Raw genomic sequence first — 14,851 nt, 5'->3', positions numbered from 1 at the left:
CTCAGGCCCTGCAAGGTCAGAAGACACCGGGAGCTCGGGGGTGTTGGGGGCTCGGACCTCGGGCCTTCGCCCCAGCACTTCCGGGGCTGGGTGCCCCGCAGGGAAGACGCACAAGCAGGGGTCCGCCCTGGCCTCCCCGATGCCCAGCGGATGCCCACCCCACCCCAGCAGCTCTTCCCAGGGGCCGGACACACAGCCGTGTCCATGTGTCCGTCTCTCATGTGCACGGACGCCCCCCAGCCCCCCCCAGGAAGCCCCACCACGCTCGGGACAGGACATCGCTTGTTCTCAGGACGGGCCTCCTTGGCAGGGGCCTCCCCGCTCCCGGGCCGCGGCTCTGCGGGGACACACTGAGTGCCCTTTATTCGGGGCAGAAGGAGCAACAAAGCACCTTCAGCTGGCTCGGGGCGATGAATCTCCCCCTGTCCCGGCATCCCGGCCTCGTCCTCCTCCGCGGTTCCTTCCGATTCATCGGAGACAGAGGCCTCCTTCACCTCGGCGTCCTCGCTGCCGTCGCTGTCCACGCCGTAGCCCTCGTCCAGAGCCAGCTTCAGCGGGTGCGACTTCCGCTTGGACACCAGGTGCTGTGCCTCGGCGCCCTCCAGCTTCCTCTTCTTGGCCAGAGGGCAGCTCTGCAGACTGGGGGGAGGGCCCGGCCACCGTCAGCACCCCCCGCCCCACCCCCGGGCTGCTCCCGCCCTTCACCCCCGCTCCGCGGGGCGTCTCCTCGCCATGCCTCCGCTGGCAGCCCCAGGCACACCGGCTTGCAGACCCGGCCCGAACTGTCCCGACTGTGTTTTCAGTTGCGTGTCCGGCTTCTCTCGGAAGGCCCCTGAGTGTGAGGCCTGGCGCCCGCTGCTCTGCTCCATGCCCACCTGGCAGGTCCTCGGGGGCCCCGGCCCACCCCTGTCCACCTGCAGACCCCTCACACCCTCACCCACCCTCGGAACTTGGGGCAGCGGGGGCCCCTAGGTCAAGTGCAGCCAGGGGGGTGAGGTGGGTCACCCCCGTGTGCCCCAGAGCTGCTCCTGCGTGGACTCCTGCTGCCTCCCAGCAGCCACGCCACACCCTGCGCTCTGAGGGCCCTGGGCAACCGGTCCAGGGCGGCACACTGCAGCAATGTGCACAACTGGAAGGTTCTAGATCCACAAAGACCAGAGCAAGAGATGGGCTCCAACACCCAGCAACCACCGCCCCCCCAGGACCCAAGGCGAGGGCCCAAGGCCTCCTTACCTCCGGTGCCTGGAGTACTTGCCACGGATGTGGCCTGCGCCCGTGCACCCCGGGGTGGGGCAGCTGGGGAGACAAGCAGAGGTCACTCGGGGGAGGGCCCCACCCAGACCTTCCGCAGGTGTCTCCAGGCTGCAGCTGTCAGCACGGCCGCCTGCAGTCGGCTGAGGTTAACGAAAGGACTCCCCCCGTAAATAAGCAACCGTCTCGCGGCAGTTTCATGAGCGAGTTCGCTGTGAGGACCTGGGCACCCGAGCAGAGCCTTCCAGCGGGGCCCCCCCCTGCAAGCTTCCTTTTTCCACGTACAGGGCTTTCCCACGGCAGGAAACGGCCCCCGGGAGACAGGCCCTCTGAGGCACCCAGGGTCCCCGCCTGAGGCTGGCCCCAGGCAGAGCACAGACGGCTGCTCCAGGCCGTCGCCCGTCTGCAGTGCTGAGGCCGCGGTCTCTGGGGCCCTGGCCAGGAGCGCAAGCGACCCACGGCTGCCGTGAGGCCTCCCTGGGGGGTGGGGCTGGGCCTCTTGCAGCACCCCACCCCCGCCACCTCACACTGGTGAGCAAACGTGGATGGGGCGAGACCCCAGGGGCTCCTCACCCTCCACCAACCTGCCTCCCCATAGGACCAAACTGGGGAAAGCTCCAGAAACTTCTGCTCATGGACGGGGACCACGCCACCCAGACCCCTTCCCCAGGAGCCAGCGCCCCGGGGCAGCGAGGGGCCTTGGTGGGCGGAGGGGTAGGTGTCTGTGGGTTGCTGGACACGTCCCCAGACCAAGGCCCACACGGAGGCGTCATCACAGCATTTTACGGAGCAGCAAACTGACGCCCAGTGGGATGGGGGACCCAGGGGAGGCCACCTAAAGGAGGGGCGCCTGACCACCGACGCAGACAGGCCCCAGGGACCCAGGCGGGCGCCCCACCCCGACCTCCGTCCAGACGCCCAACGGATGGGCCGAGGCCCAGCGCAGGCCGCTGTGGGCCCAGTGGGCCGGGAAGCCACACCCACCGCCCGGCCAGGGGGGAGAGGGACGGTGCGCGGAGGCAAAGCCCTGAGCTCAGCAGGGGCCTTTGGGGCCGCCGGCCGCCGTCCACGCCGGAGCCTCGGGCTGATGTCAGCGCCGAGGCTCATTGTTTCCACGAGGAGCCGGAAGGAGGGGGGGGAGGGGGGAGGGAGACAGCCCCCCTCCCCCAGGATGTCCTTTGCAGCCGGAGCGGTGGCCGCCGCCCCTGGCCTGTCTGTTCCAGTCTGTGCCCGACACTTGCTTCTCTCTCTCAAGAACCGGCTTTGAGACTTCCCACAAAAGCTCCTTGTTGTGGGGGATTTGGAGCTGAGGTCCCAATTAGTCGATTAATCACCGAGTTAATCAGGCAATTAGGTGACAGCTGCCGGGGAGTCCTGTGGGGCCCTGGCATGGCCCCCAGCGCGTCACCTGCTCCGAGGCCACCTCCGCCCACCCGTCCAGAAGAGGCCTGGCCTCTGGCCCGGCCTGCGAGCCCGTGTGCGGGGCCACGGAGGGCGAGAGAAGGGACACGGCCGCCCCCCCCCCCCCCCGCAGCAGCCCTGGGGGCGGGTGGGCTCGTGGACGGCCCGGTGCGGTCGGCGCCAGGAGGGTCCCAGCGACCCGCCCGAGGGGCCTGAGCACGACGCGCCGGGCGTTGCAGCAGCAGATGGGCCCGGACGGCGACGCCGGGAGAGTGTCTGTCACCTCTCCTTGGCGCGAAGGGGACGCCCACCAGACCCGCGAGCTCTCTGGAGGCGGAGGGGCCGGGGCCGCTTGTCGCTGCTCTCCCCGTCACAGCCCCCGCGCCGTCCCCAGGCCGGGGCTCTGCCTGAGCTGGCGAGGGGACAGCCGGGTGGAGGTGCCGTGGAGCCTGAGGACAGTGGGCCCGGGCCCTCGCCCACCCGGAGTCCTGCGTGTGCCTCGCCTGAGCTTCTCCAGCCTCACAACAGCGTCCCTCTGGCACACCCCGCGGTGGGTCCCCTGCGCTCACAGCCCTGCCTGTGCTGGCACCAACACCCAGGACGGAAGGCTCAGAGGGCCGGGGACAGCCTGCTCCACCTCTGGCCACGCGAGGCCTCAGGCCGTCCGACACAGCGGCTGCTGTGACAGCCCTCAGAGGTGGCCCTTTGTGGCTGGGGGGGGGGGGGCGGGCCCCGGTGCCAGCAGGTGCTGCTGCTGGCCAGGCGCACACCTGCCCCTGCTGTGAGGCAGGCCGCACAGTGTGGCCGGAGTGGAGGCGGGTGACGACCGCTGACAGGTGGCAAAGAGGGTGGGGCCTTGTTAGGGATGGGGGCCCCAGGGTGGGGCTGCTCGGGAGGAGCCACAGACAAGACCACGCTCGGTGCTGGCGGGGAGTCTCTTACCTGAGGTCGGCTCCTGTGGGCTCCGGGGGTGCTGGTGAGAGAGAGGGGAGGAGACACGTGGGGTCAGAGCGGCACAGGTGCTGGGGGGGGCAGAGCGGAGGCCGAGCCCCACCTTCTCCGGACCCAGCCGGCCTCCTTGGCGAGCACTCCACCTGCTCCCCGCCAGGACCCGGGGGACACAGAGGCCGCCTTGACACGGGCCCTGACACGGGCCCTGACACGGGCCGGTGTCTCCTTCCCTAACCGCACAGACAGGCTGGTTTCTGGCAGGAAACCCAACCCGGCAGGCCAGGCCACACGGGAGGACGGCAGGTGGGCCCCACGGGCCACACTGGGCGGCCGGCACACTGGGAGCTTGGCGCCCCCCCCACCTGCGGGCGCCCTGGCCAAGGGGCGGCTCGGTCCTGGGGGGGCCCCCCTGCCTCCTCACCCCTGCCCGTCCAGCCCGGCCGCCTCCCAGGCCCCAGCAGCTCCAGGCGGACATCCCGGGAGGCAGAGGCTAGTGACGGAGGGCTGGTGGCCTGTCGCACCCGGACACCCCTGCCCTGGGCAGCCGGGTCTGCCTCCTCATCTCAGCCCCCGGAAGCCGCCAGGGCCCTCAGAGGCGGAACAGGCCTGGGGGGTGGGGGGGGGCGCTGCTGGGCGGCTCTGTTCTCCTGAGGAGCACGGGTGGGAGCAGTGGCATCTACAGCTTTGGGGCACGGACACCTGGGGCGCGGGCAGAGCCGCGCCGTGGACGGGTGTGGGGCGGGGACGACGCACCTCGCAGGGCCTTGGATCTCGTGCGTGCTCGCTTGTCCTCGCCCTCCAGGCTCATCTGCAGGGCGAGACGGGGGCCGTGTCAGCGGGAAGTCAGGGCTGCGGGACGCCCGCCCAGTTCCCGCTCCGGCTGTGCTGGGCACGGTGCGTCTGGGACAAGGGAGGCCGGAAGCCGCTGGCAGGGCAGGGCAGGGAAGCCGGGCACCAGGAGCAGCGGGCCAGCCTGGGGACCCCGCCCCCCGAGCCTGCTCCGCGCCCCCAGGCTCACACCCCCCACCCCCCGCTCGTGGGCGCCGGGGCAGGGCACCCACCACAGACGCAGGCCCCACTGAGCCCCAGAGCCCGCGGGAGTTGATGTGAGGGTGCCCTGTCAGGAACGGGGGCTGGGACCCGAAAGGGCCTCCAGGAAGCGTCCGGAGCTGGGACAGCGTCCAACAGCCGGAGGAGAGGTGGCCTGAGCGGAGGGACCCTCCCCGACGTGGGCGAGGGCCCCGCCGCCGCCGCCCGGGGGCCCAGAGCGGGTGTCACCCTCGTCACTGCGTACCCTCCCACAGCCGCGTCGGGGCACAGAAGGAGGCAGCTAAGACGGGTTTCGATGCCGCCTCGCTCAGCCCGGTCTGCACCCGACAGTCCCAGCCCGTCCGACAGCAATCCACGTAAAGTCACGAGCGGGGGCCTGCTCCGCGACAACCCCGGGAGGCCTCCTGGCCCACGTCCCGGGCTCCCAGCACGACTGGGTTCGACCGGCCAGGGGCCACGGGCCGTGCCAGACAGTGTGGCTCTCACGGTGGGGTCTGTGTCAGCAAGAGCCAGGCCGAGGCACGGACACAGGCCAACGTGTCACCGGACCCAGCAGCCCCTGCAGGGGTCAGTGCTCCCAGGGCAGAGTGAGGGGTGCTGCCTAGGGGTCCCCTCCAGAGCCCACTAGGGGCCCCACCAGCAGTCCCTGCCCCTGACCCACTTCGGGGGGATGCCGCCGGCACTGTCCCCCGAGGGAGCTGAGGGAGAGCCCCAGGAGCCACAGGCCGTCACACAGGATCCTCGCCCTGCGTTACCCACGACGCATCCGGGCAGGCGGGTGACGAGGCAGCAGGCAGGTGGTGGGCAGGGGGCTCCCCGTGCTCTCTGTCTCCAAGGGAGAGAAGCCCAGCACCGGGCACCCCAGGAGGCCCCGGGAGAGCGGGCCGCGCCACCTGTCCCCGAGGCCGGGAAGAGGAGCGGGCAGTCCCACCGGCCGCCTCGAGGCGCCAGAGGGCAGAAGTGGCCGTCCGGGCGCCACGGAGGAAGGACACCCCCGTCAGCACGGAGAGGCTTGCAGAGCGAGTCCCCACACCGGCGGCACCGAAGACGAGTCACGTGGTTGTCAAAGGGGAGAAGCCGAAACCCGGGGCGGCGTCCAGGCAGCAGTCGGTCCAGGACACAGAGTCTCCGTTTCTGTTCTGGACAGGCCCCCCGGTGGCCAGTGCGAGGGGAGCAGCTGCCCAAGGGGCTTCCTTACGGCTCTGAGCCTCTAAACGCGCCGGCCGGCTGTCCGTCCGTCCCAGGGGCCGCAGGCCCACCACCCGTGCGGGGTGCACAGTGGCGCTGATCGCCGGGCGCCGGCCTGCTCGCCGCCGAGATGCAACCCACAGCTCTTCCCTCGTGGGGTTCCCCGAGGAAACTGGCGCGCGTTCCGCTGGGTTCCAGCGCCCGGGCCGCTGGGGGCTCCTGAGGACTCGGGACCCCCAGAGCCAAGAGCAGGGAGGGCGGCAGGGTGGGCCGCGGTGCCCGCAACCTCGAGCCCTTCCCGGGCTCCTTCCGTTTGCAGTTCCTCGGCGTCGGCGTCGCACGGCCTCGGAGCCGTGAGCGGCTTCGGTGCTCGCAGGGCAGACGCCGCCCGTGCAGGAGGGGAGGAGGGCGAGCTCTTCTGCGCGAGGGTGGACCCGTCCGAGCTGAAGACTCGGGGTGTCGTCAGCGGGGCAGATTTCCGGGCCGTTTCTCGCCGGCACTCCCGGCTGCCCACTGCCCCCAGCAAGGCTGTGATCAAACTCCAAGCCCCAGAGACCACGGGCGCCTCAGCGGCTGCGGGGTCTCCGCTGTCCTCGGGCCCGGACATTGCTGCTCCGTGTCCCGGGCGGAGCCCCACCCCGCAAAGGCAAGAAGACGCACCCCAATTTCCCATTCATTTATTGTTGAAAACTCTTCCCTTGTTCCACACACAGCCCCATCGAGTTCCTGTTTTCCTGCTGCCAAAAAAACCCCCAAAACCTGAATGGTGTCCCTCCTCGAGGGTGACAAGACCCCCTTTCGCAGCCAAGCCACCCCAGCCTCATCTCCTCCAGGGGCGGGAGCCCCCTCAGAACACCCCCGTGCTCCCCAACCCGGCTCTGAGCACCGGGAATGCTTTGTGCGTCCTGTCTTCGGTGGGGACGAGGGGGGAGAGTCATTCACAGGCCCAGACGCAGCCCCGGCCTCCTGGCCCTCCGGTTACCGTGTCTTCATGCTGCCACCACTGCAGGCCCCACCCGGGGCCGGGGCTGCCACTGCCGCGCCCCCCTGCGCTCGCCAGTCCAGAGACACCGCGTCAGCACTTTCCCCGTGCGGGCGGCTCTCAGGCAGCCACGGAGGCCGGCCCCTTCCAGACCCGTCTGCACGCCGCCCTCGCCCACGCCGGCCGCCCTGAGTCGGACGCTTACAAACTCGGGCCCCAGACAAGCGCATGCGGTCCGCAGCCCTTGGACCTGGGGGTCTGCATGGACACTGGGGGAGGGGGGAGAGAGCGGCACTCGGGCCCGGCCAGCGACACTGTGGACACGGCGGGGGCTCCGTGTGCGGGAGTCTGGCCCACAGGGCCCACAGGCTGTGCCCCCCAAGTTCGGGGCTCTGGGATGGTCTCTGCAGGGCGCCCCTCCCTGCCTCTCTCGCTCCCCCACTCACCCCACCCCAGTCTCTCTCCCTCTCTCACACCTGTCTTTCCGATCCTCCCAGGCCCTCCTGGACCAGCAGTGACCCTGCACCCCACCCGACACCGCGTCCCTGCCCTTCCGCTGAGGCCCAGCCCCGGGAAGCCCCGGACGGCCTGCCCCCCTGGCCCTGCAGGGCGTCCCAGGCGGAGCAGCACCCCCCACAGCACCCGAGGGTCCCTCACTCCAGGGAAAGGGGGGTCAGGGGAGAGCTCAAGGGGAGCGCTGGTGGGGAGGACAGGCTCAGTGGGTCGGTGAAAACCGGAGGCCGTTCGGCTGCCTCCGGGCAGCAGCACCTCTCAGCTCCACGTCTGCACCCGGGGGCGCTCCTTCCCTCACGGCCCCCAGTCTCCCCCGAAACAAACTCATTCGTTCCCACTGTGGGGGGGCTGCTGTGTCCTGCAAAGTGGGGGGCTGCGGCCTCGGTCACTGCTCAGCACAGGTGACCCAAGGATGGACGGACGGATGGATGGATGGATGGACAAGCGGGGACAGCCAGGAACGTCTCTGAGGGCCTGGACTGAGCCCCGGGGGGGGGCATCCACCCAGCCCTGGGCTGCGGGAGGGGACAGCTCACTGCCTCATCTCACTCAGGACCCGTCCCGGCAGCCGGCGGAGCTGGAGAGCGAGGACAGACTCGGGATGCTCGGTCCTGTCCATGGGAGTGAGGGGACTGCCGTGTCCCCGGGGCAGAGGAGAGGAGGGGGGTCGTCACTGACCCCCGGGGGGCTGCAGGCTGCCCTGCCTGGAGGGAGGGGTGGCCGCAGTCGGGGATGGAGGGACACCAAAGGTGGCTGGGCCGGGACCTGGCCGTCACCGTCCTGCTGGCTCCGAGGCACCTGCCAGCGTCCCCTCTGTCCGGGGCAGGGTGGCGGTCCGGGCGCGCTCTCCTCCCTCACTGCCCGGCAAGGGCCGCGCCCGCTCGCGCAGGTGGACGGGGCTGCGGCCCACCCCGTCCCGGGCCCCACTCAGGGCCTCGGGGCTGCGTTCCAGGAGGCTCCCTGCCCCTCCCTCGTGGACCCCTCGACCCCCCCCCCAACGGCACTGCCTCCCCACTTCCCTTTCCCTGCGCACGCCCAGTGCGGGGCGCCGTCCACCGACCCCGGCTTCAGAGGAGAAGGGCAGGTGCCGCGGCCTCTGGATCCCCCAGCACGCGGCCGGCTTTCCACCCCCCAGCCTCGGAGGGCAACCCCCTGCCCGCACCACGGCACCCCCCGACGGCCACCACAGCTCCCCGGGTCCCTGTGGTGACAGCCCTGTCCGCCCTCTGGGGTGTCCCCCCTCTGGTGCCTGACGTTCTCCTGACACCCCCCGTCGGCCGACTTCCTGGCAGCTGAAGAGACCAGCCCCCTCGGGGCTGCAGGAAGGACACCCACGGGGCACCGGCTCACTCGTGTCTCGGGAAGCGTTCTCCTGAGGCCTCTCAGCAGGGACCCCAGCTCACTGCAGCCCCCCCGTTAGAGAGTACAGCTGCACAGGGACCCTGGTACAGCAGCCAGGTCTGAGCCCCTCCGTCTGACACTCCGCCTGCCCAGAGGAGGCGGCGCCGGTGCCAGTGCCCCCTCCCCGGTCAGGAGCCCCGGTCAGGGTCGGCGGCAGGAAGACGGCACGGCTGAACCTCGACCGAGAATCTCTAGCCGCCCACCCACCCACACACACACACACACACGAGCAGCAGCCGGGGGCCCGAGGCTTCCCTCCTTGAGGCCAAGAAGAGCTTTCAACACCGACCACCAGCACCGAGTCCCTCCCCCCACCCAGCACACACACACACACACACACACACACACACTCTCGCGGTCCCCAGCGCTCCCTCCCGGCAAACACAAGCACCAGCCCTTCTCCCGGCCCTGCCGGCCTGTCGGTGAGCTGTCCACAGGCCTGGTGCTGAACCCAGAGGCTGGCGGGAGCCTCCCACACAGCAGGCTGCTCCGCGGCCCCCCAGCCCCGAGCTCCCCGCCTCACCCGCCTCCGGTCTGCGGCCAGACCTGCCACTGCCGCCGCCTCTCTGCTGTCCAGAGGCCGACCTCCCCACGCACACGTCAGAACAGCAGCTGGGGCCCCGCCAGCCCCGCCCAGCAGGGAAGCGCCGGCCCAGGAGACAGGCCGCTGCTGCGGAGAGCCCGGCGTGGCGGCGCACGGCTGGTCTGTGGCAGGTCTCACCCCGGGCTCGCCAAGCCAGAGCCACGGGGACCCCACCTCCCGACCCCACCCCCCAGCCCGGGGCCTCGGGTCTCGTCCAGGCAGGCCTCCTTCCGAGGCGCTTCGCAGACGCTGCACTGTTCACGAGCCGAAGGTCCGCGGCAACCCCGCGTCCGGCAAGCCCGCTGGTGCCGGAGCCCCCGCGGCATCATCCCCTGCAGCGTCTGCTCACTCCGCGTCGCTGGGTCTCAAAACATTTCTCAGGACGTTTCAGGCTTTCTCATCGTTACTCTCTCCGCTGTGACGGTCTGGGATCGGTGATCTTCGACGCTGCTGTTCTGATTGCTTTGGGGCGACTTGGTCTCCGCACAGACCTGGCTGCCGGTGACGCCTGAGGTCATGACCTCTGCCCCGCGGAGGGGCTGGGGGCGAGGCTGGGGGGGCGATGGCTCGGGTGCAGGTGTAGGGGGGAGACAAAAGCTCAGGGACCAAGATTAAGTCACAGTTTAATGCGATGTTTTAAAGCGTCAATGTTGATGCAGAAAATCCATGGCGAACAAAGTGGCGAACGTTTACCTAAAGGTGGGACTGGAGTCGCGGCTTCTCCTCTCGCCCGGCTGCTTGGACGGCCCTGCGGGGCACCCACTGGGCAGGGGTCCCGAGACAGACCCCCCACCCGGCTCCAGCCAGCCACCCGGCTCTGAAGACGCTGGGCTGTGCCAGCGGGGCGAAGCACCCTCAGACGAGGCCGAGACCTAAACCTCCACAGCCCTTCCTGTCCCGCGTCCCCACCTCAGCTGTCACCCCGGGGGGCCAGGCCTGAGGGGCGGGGCGTCAGAGTCGGGCTCTGGGGAGAAGGCCCACGAGGCTGCGTCTCTGAGGGCCGCCTGGCCCTGGGCCCGGCTTCACCCAGAGCGAGATTCGGGAGCTTCTAGGATGGGGGCCGTGTCCCAGGACAGGGCCCCCGCCGCCGGTGGGTTTACGCCAGCACGGACCATCTGCTGCCACCTGGGAAGACTGACGTGAGCGAGGTGAGCACACCTCACGCGTGTGCAGGGGCCCGCGGCCTGCGGCCCCAGCGGGGAAGGGGCTGCAGGCACCGAGGAGGCCTGCCCAGCGGCACCGAGGGGCCACGGGGCGGGACCCGGCCAGCGAGGGGAGGCAGCTGTCCCGTGGCGGGTCGGTGCCAGCCCATCGCTCTTCTCCTTTGGATCTAAAGGGGCAGATCACGGGCGGCCCTCGCCCTCTCCTGTCCCTCACCTACTCTGGACCCGTGAGGAAGCCGCCGTGTGTGCTCCGGGCCCGCGGGGACGAGGGCCTGGGCCCAGACCCCAGCCGGGGCAGGGCAGCCCTTCCGCCGCGCCTCACCTTGCCGCGCCTGTCCGGGGGCCTCGGGGTCCTGCAGCGGCCGGCCTTGTCCCCGCACGTCCACCTCTGGCTCAGCAGCTCGCCCCGGAACTCATTTTCTGAGGGACAGAGAGAGAGGACAGTGAGTGCATGCGGGCGGCGTGGGCAGGAGCGGGGGGGGCGGAAGCCACCGGCTGACACACGAGGGACCGGAGGAGGAGCTCCCTCAGGGGCCTCGCTCTGTCGGGGGCAGGGGACACGCTGTGGGCCTGCAGCCTGGGCCGGTGCGGGTCCCTGGGGGGGACCCTGCGCGGCCCCCGCCCTGCTGTGCGGCATGGCCCCGGCCTCTGCGACGAGGCCCGCAGCACACGCTCGTTTGACTCCTCACAGGCAGAGGCCGAGGCACCAGCTGGACGTGACAAAGAAACGCACTGTGCACCTATCCCCCGCCCGGCACTCCCTGTTTCCATGACGACCGGCTTTCCAGGACGGCCGCCTTTCAAAGGAAGGTCATTAGGAACAACAATAAAAACAGGAAATAAAAATTCCTGCGGCTGCTCCCTGCCTCTGCGTGAGGGGGGGGGCCGGTTGGGCCGGGCGCTCTCGTGCCGCCGTGCCCCCTCCTGCCGGACAGGCCCCCACGCTCGGCTTCTCCAGGATTCCACTCCTCTGCCCCAGGCTCCCCTGGGGCTCCTGGCCAGTGTCCTCTGGCTGGACATGACCCCGAGCCACCAAAGGGCCTGCTCCAGGAGAAGGACCCAGAGAGCAGCAGCCTGGTTGTCAAGGGGATGCCAATGCAAGGTCTCCAAAGGGCCACTTGGGTACCTACTGTGTGCCCCCTCCCTGAGCCACGGGTCCCCTGCGGGGGGCCCTGGGAGGGACGGCCCGAATCAGAGAAGGGAGCTGTGCGACTGTGTGACTGTCTAGCTCCCGGGTCCTCGGTGTCATCGGCACGCGGGGGCTCAGACCTCCAGACCGTGACAGGCCCTGAGTTCACAGGTGGAGGCGGAGCGGGAGGGAGGACACAGGGGCCAAGGTCTGGGGTGCCAGCAGGGTGCTCCCCCGCACACCGGGCGCCCCAGCAGGTGCCCCAGCCCTGTCGACCCCTCAAAGTCCCTCCGGCTTCCTGGAGCCGCCCAGTGCGGGTGCGCAGAGCAAGCTTGGGGGTGGGACAGCTGGTTTTCTGTTTGACAGGAGACGAGGGCTCCCGGGGCTTCCGCTGCCACCTGCCCCGGAGGCTGGAAGGGCAGCCCCGCCCCCTCCTGCTCAGGCACGCGTCGGAGACCCCGTGCTGACGCCACAGCACACATGCAAAGGCGCTCGGCACGCAGCCCTGGGGGCACGCGGATCAAAGCCACCGACTCGCCAAAGTGGCTGTGATTTTTTCTCTTTTTACAAGATGTTCTTTATTTATTTTCAGAGAGACAGGGAAGGGAGGGAGGAGGAGAGGGAGAGAAACATTGGTGTGTGGTTGCCTCCCGAACGCCCCCTTCTGGGGACCTGGCCCGCCACCCAGGCCTGTGCCCCGACTGGGAATCGAACCGGCGGCCCTCTGGTTCGAAGGCCCTGCTCGGTCCACTGAGCCCCACCAGTCAGGGCGAGAGGTGGCTGCAGTTTGTCAAACGACAGGAACCAGTGTCAGGGAGAATGTGAGGAGGCGGCAGCACCCACACGTCGCTGGCGGGAACGAGGGCTCGCCGGGCAGCTGCCCCAAGCCCCCAGCACGGCGTCGCCACGCGGCCCCGACTGCAGCCCCGGACCCAGGCCCAAGAGAACGAAAACACGCATCCACACGGGCATGGCACACGGCTCTTCTCTGCCCTCTACTCCCGGCAGCCAACACGTGGACGGGACCCTGCGTCCGTCAGCGGCCGCAAGGACACGACAGAACGGCACCGAGCCGTGTTGGGGGGCACAGAGGAGCCAGGCGCTCCTCGTGGAACAGATGAGAACACGGCATCGCACGGCATGGGATGGGTGGAAAACACGGCATCGCACGGCTGCTCACCTGCGCACCGCCCGCCGGAGGGGCTGGGGTCTGGGGGGACTGTGGGGGGCGCTGTGGCTCTGCCTGGGGTGGTGCAGGTGGCGCAGGGGTGGGGGGCGGATCGCCGTGGTGCCCAGTGCCGTCCTGGACACGTGCCGAGGCCTCGGCTCCCCCAGTCGGCAGCCGCGACGGTGCATCGACGTGACGCCCGCTGCCCGGTGGGTAAAGCAGGTTGTGCCTGCCCACTCAGCGGTAAAAAGGAGTAAGTGGGGAATGAGGTGTGCCCGCCGCTTCCCAGCACCGCCCCCCCACAAACTGGCTGACTGCAAAGAAAGACTCAGGGCATCGGGGGCCCTGGGCAGCACCCTCTGTCTCGCACAGTGACAGAGGCCGGGGCGTGGGGACCGGGGAGGAGAGCCTCCCAGCCGGTGTCCCGGAGCATCTCCCTCCCTCAGGGCCGCGGGACCGCCGGCAAGCCCAGACTGAAGCCCCCTCAGAAGGTCTGACCGGCGAGGACCAGGGAGACGCAGCAGCCGGGCCCAGGGGGCCCTGCACCCGCCCCCAACAGGCAGTGAAGGTGAGCGGGGGGTGCCCTGCATGGGTGCTCGGGGGAACGCTCACAGGCGTTCTCTCGGGGGGCTCTGAAAAGGCAGTCCTGCCCTGCACGCGAGACGTTTCCGCGAGTTTGAGACTGTTTCAGAACACGGCTGTCGCAGGGATGGGGCGCGGGCACCTGGCTTCCGGGGCCGGTCTCCGTGAGGACAGACTGCAGCCGAGGCCCAGGGTCCTCCAGCCCTTCCGGCCCCTCCAGGTGCGGGTCTCCCTCCGCCTGCTCGTCCCGGGGCTGCTCCTGGAAGCCGGAGACGGGACAGCTGGCAGGTCTGGGCCAAGGCCGGCCCTGGCCAGACAGGCCTGGCCTCCCCAGTGCTGCCCGGGGCCTCCTGGCCGGGCGGTGCTGGCCCTTGGGAGACTCTGACCACCCAGAATGGGAAAAGGAAGCAGCAGCCATGCCCTGGACGCCCCGGACCCCCGGCAGGGGTCTCGGGACACTCTCAGACCCCGAGCTTGCCCCCCACGGTCTCCTGCAGCCCGGGCCTCCAAGACGGGGTGCCCTCTCACCCCGGCCGCCCTGCCTGGAGGCCCAGCTGCGGCGGGGTCCTCAGGCAGCGCTGGCACCCCACCCAAGGGCCAGCACTGGGCAGGGAGCGCACACGGGGCTGAAGGGCACATGAGGCGTCTTGCTCCTCTTCTTTCCTTTCTCCTTACAGGGGTTCAGCGGGAATGAAGCGAAGACTTGCTGAGCGGAGCAAAGCAGACCTGCTTGCTTCTGCTGAGTTTGGGGGGGGGGGGGGGGGGGGCAGCCCCCTGCGCTGCACATTTCTCTCATCATGTTGCCTCCCAGTCGGCCTCGCTGGTGCTGGCTCTATTCAGTAAAAGCCAAATGCAAGCCGAGTCCTTAATCTCTGCCCGGCAGCTCTCCGCTGAGAAAATAATGCGACGTAACTTCCAGCCTCGCACACTTTCTTTTCCATTTATATGCAAATGGTGACCTTTCACCCAAGCTGTCTCAAAGAAGTGTTTCCTTAAAAATGCAAATAGCACGGTGCAGGCAGTTACTGGGGCTGAGCCTCCCTTACGTTATTATTATTATTATTTCTTTTAACCTTCCCCGGCTGTAAAAACAGCAGCTAAAGTGCTCGCGGTAATAATGACTTTCCAAGCCAAATCACGGGACGCCCTCCAGGCGGCCTGTCGTGGAGCCCGCCGGCAGGGGAGGGCGGGTCCCAGCCTGGCGGGAGGGGGTGCCCCCCCCAGCACAGGCCACGCATCCCCTGGCAGCGACACAACGGTGCCCGGCCAGGCCTCCGACCCGGGCAGGTGTCCAGAGTGCGGGCGCCAGAGCCCCACGCCGACGCCCACGCGGGTTCCCGCAGGGGTCCTCCCTGGCTCCGCTCGCCACCTCCATCGGGGCTGACGGGGCCCCAGGGTGCTCTCAGGGGCTGGCACACGTGCTCCCCACCCCAGCAGAGGAGCCGGGAGCGGCGGCCCTCCCAGCCAGTAGGAAAGGCTGGAAGGACAG

The 14,851-nt window shown here is 69.6% G+C and overlaps 1 protein-coding gene across 5 annotated transcripts in view; it reads right to left on the bottom strand.

Moving 5' to 3' along the window:
• The window catches only part of MYT1 (myelin transcription factor 1), a 46,396-nt gene that overhangs the window by 21,203 nt on the left and 10,342 nt on the right, over nucleotides 1–14,851 (bottom strand). For 4 of the 5 annotated variants that reach the window (XM_036010060.1, XM_036010061.1, XM_036010063.1 and 1 more), the window contains exons 2-6: nucleotides 10,806–10,903; nucleotides 4,357–4,411; nucleotides 3,595–3,625; nucleotides 1,234–1,296; nucleotides 392–639 (exon numbers count right to left, since the gene is read on the bottom strand). In XM_036010060.1, the coding sequence (XP_035865953.1) occupies nucleotides 392–639; nucleotides 1,234–1,296; nucleotides 3,595–3,625; nucleotides 4,357–4,411; nucleotides 10,806–10,903 (495 nt within the window). The remainder of the gene's footprint in view (nucleotides 1–391; nucleotides 640–1,233; nucleotides 1,297–3,594; nucleotides 3,626–4,356; nucleotides 4,412–10,805; nucleotides 10,904–14,851) is intronic. The other variant, XM_028524427.2, reaches the window with a different exon arrangement.

The sequence above is a fragment of the Phyllostomus discolor genome, chromosome 9 (genome assembly GCF_004126475.2).
Source record: "Phyllostomus discolor isolate MPI-MPIP mPhyDis1 chromosome 9, mPhyDis1.pri.v3, whole genome shotgun sequence".
NCBI classification, from domain to species: Eukaryota; Metazoa; Chordata; class Mammalia; order Chiroptera; family Phyllostomidae; genus Phyllostomus; species Phyllostomus discolor.
This window is presented reverse-complemented; position numbering and strand designations above follow the sequence as displayed.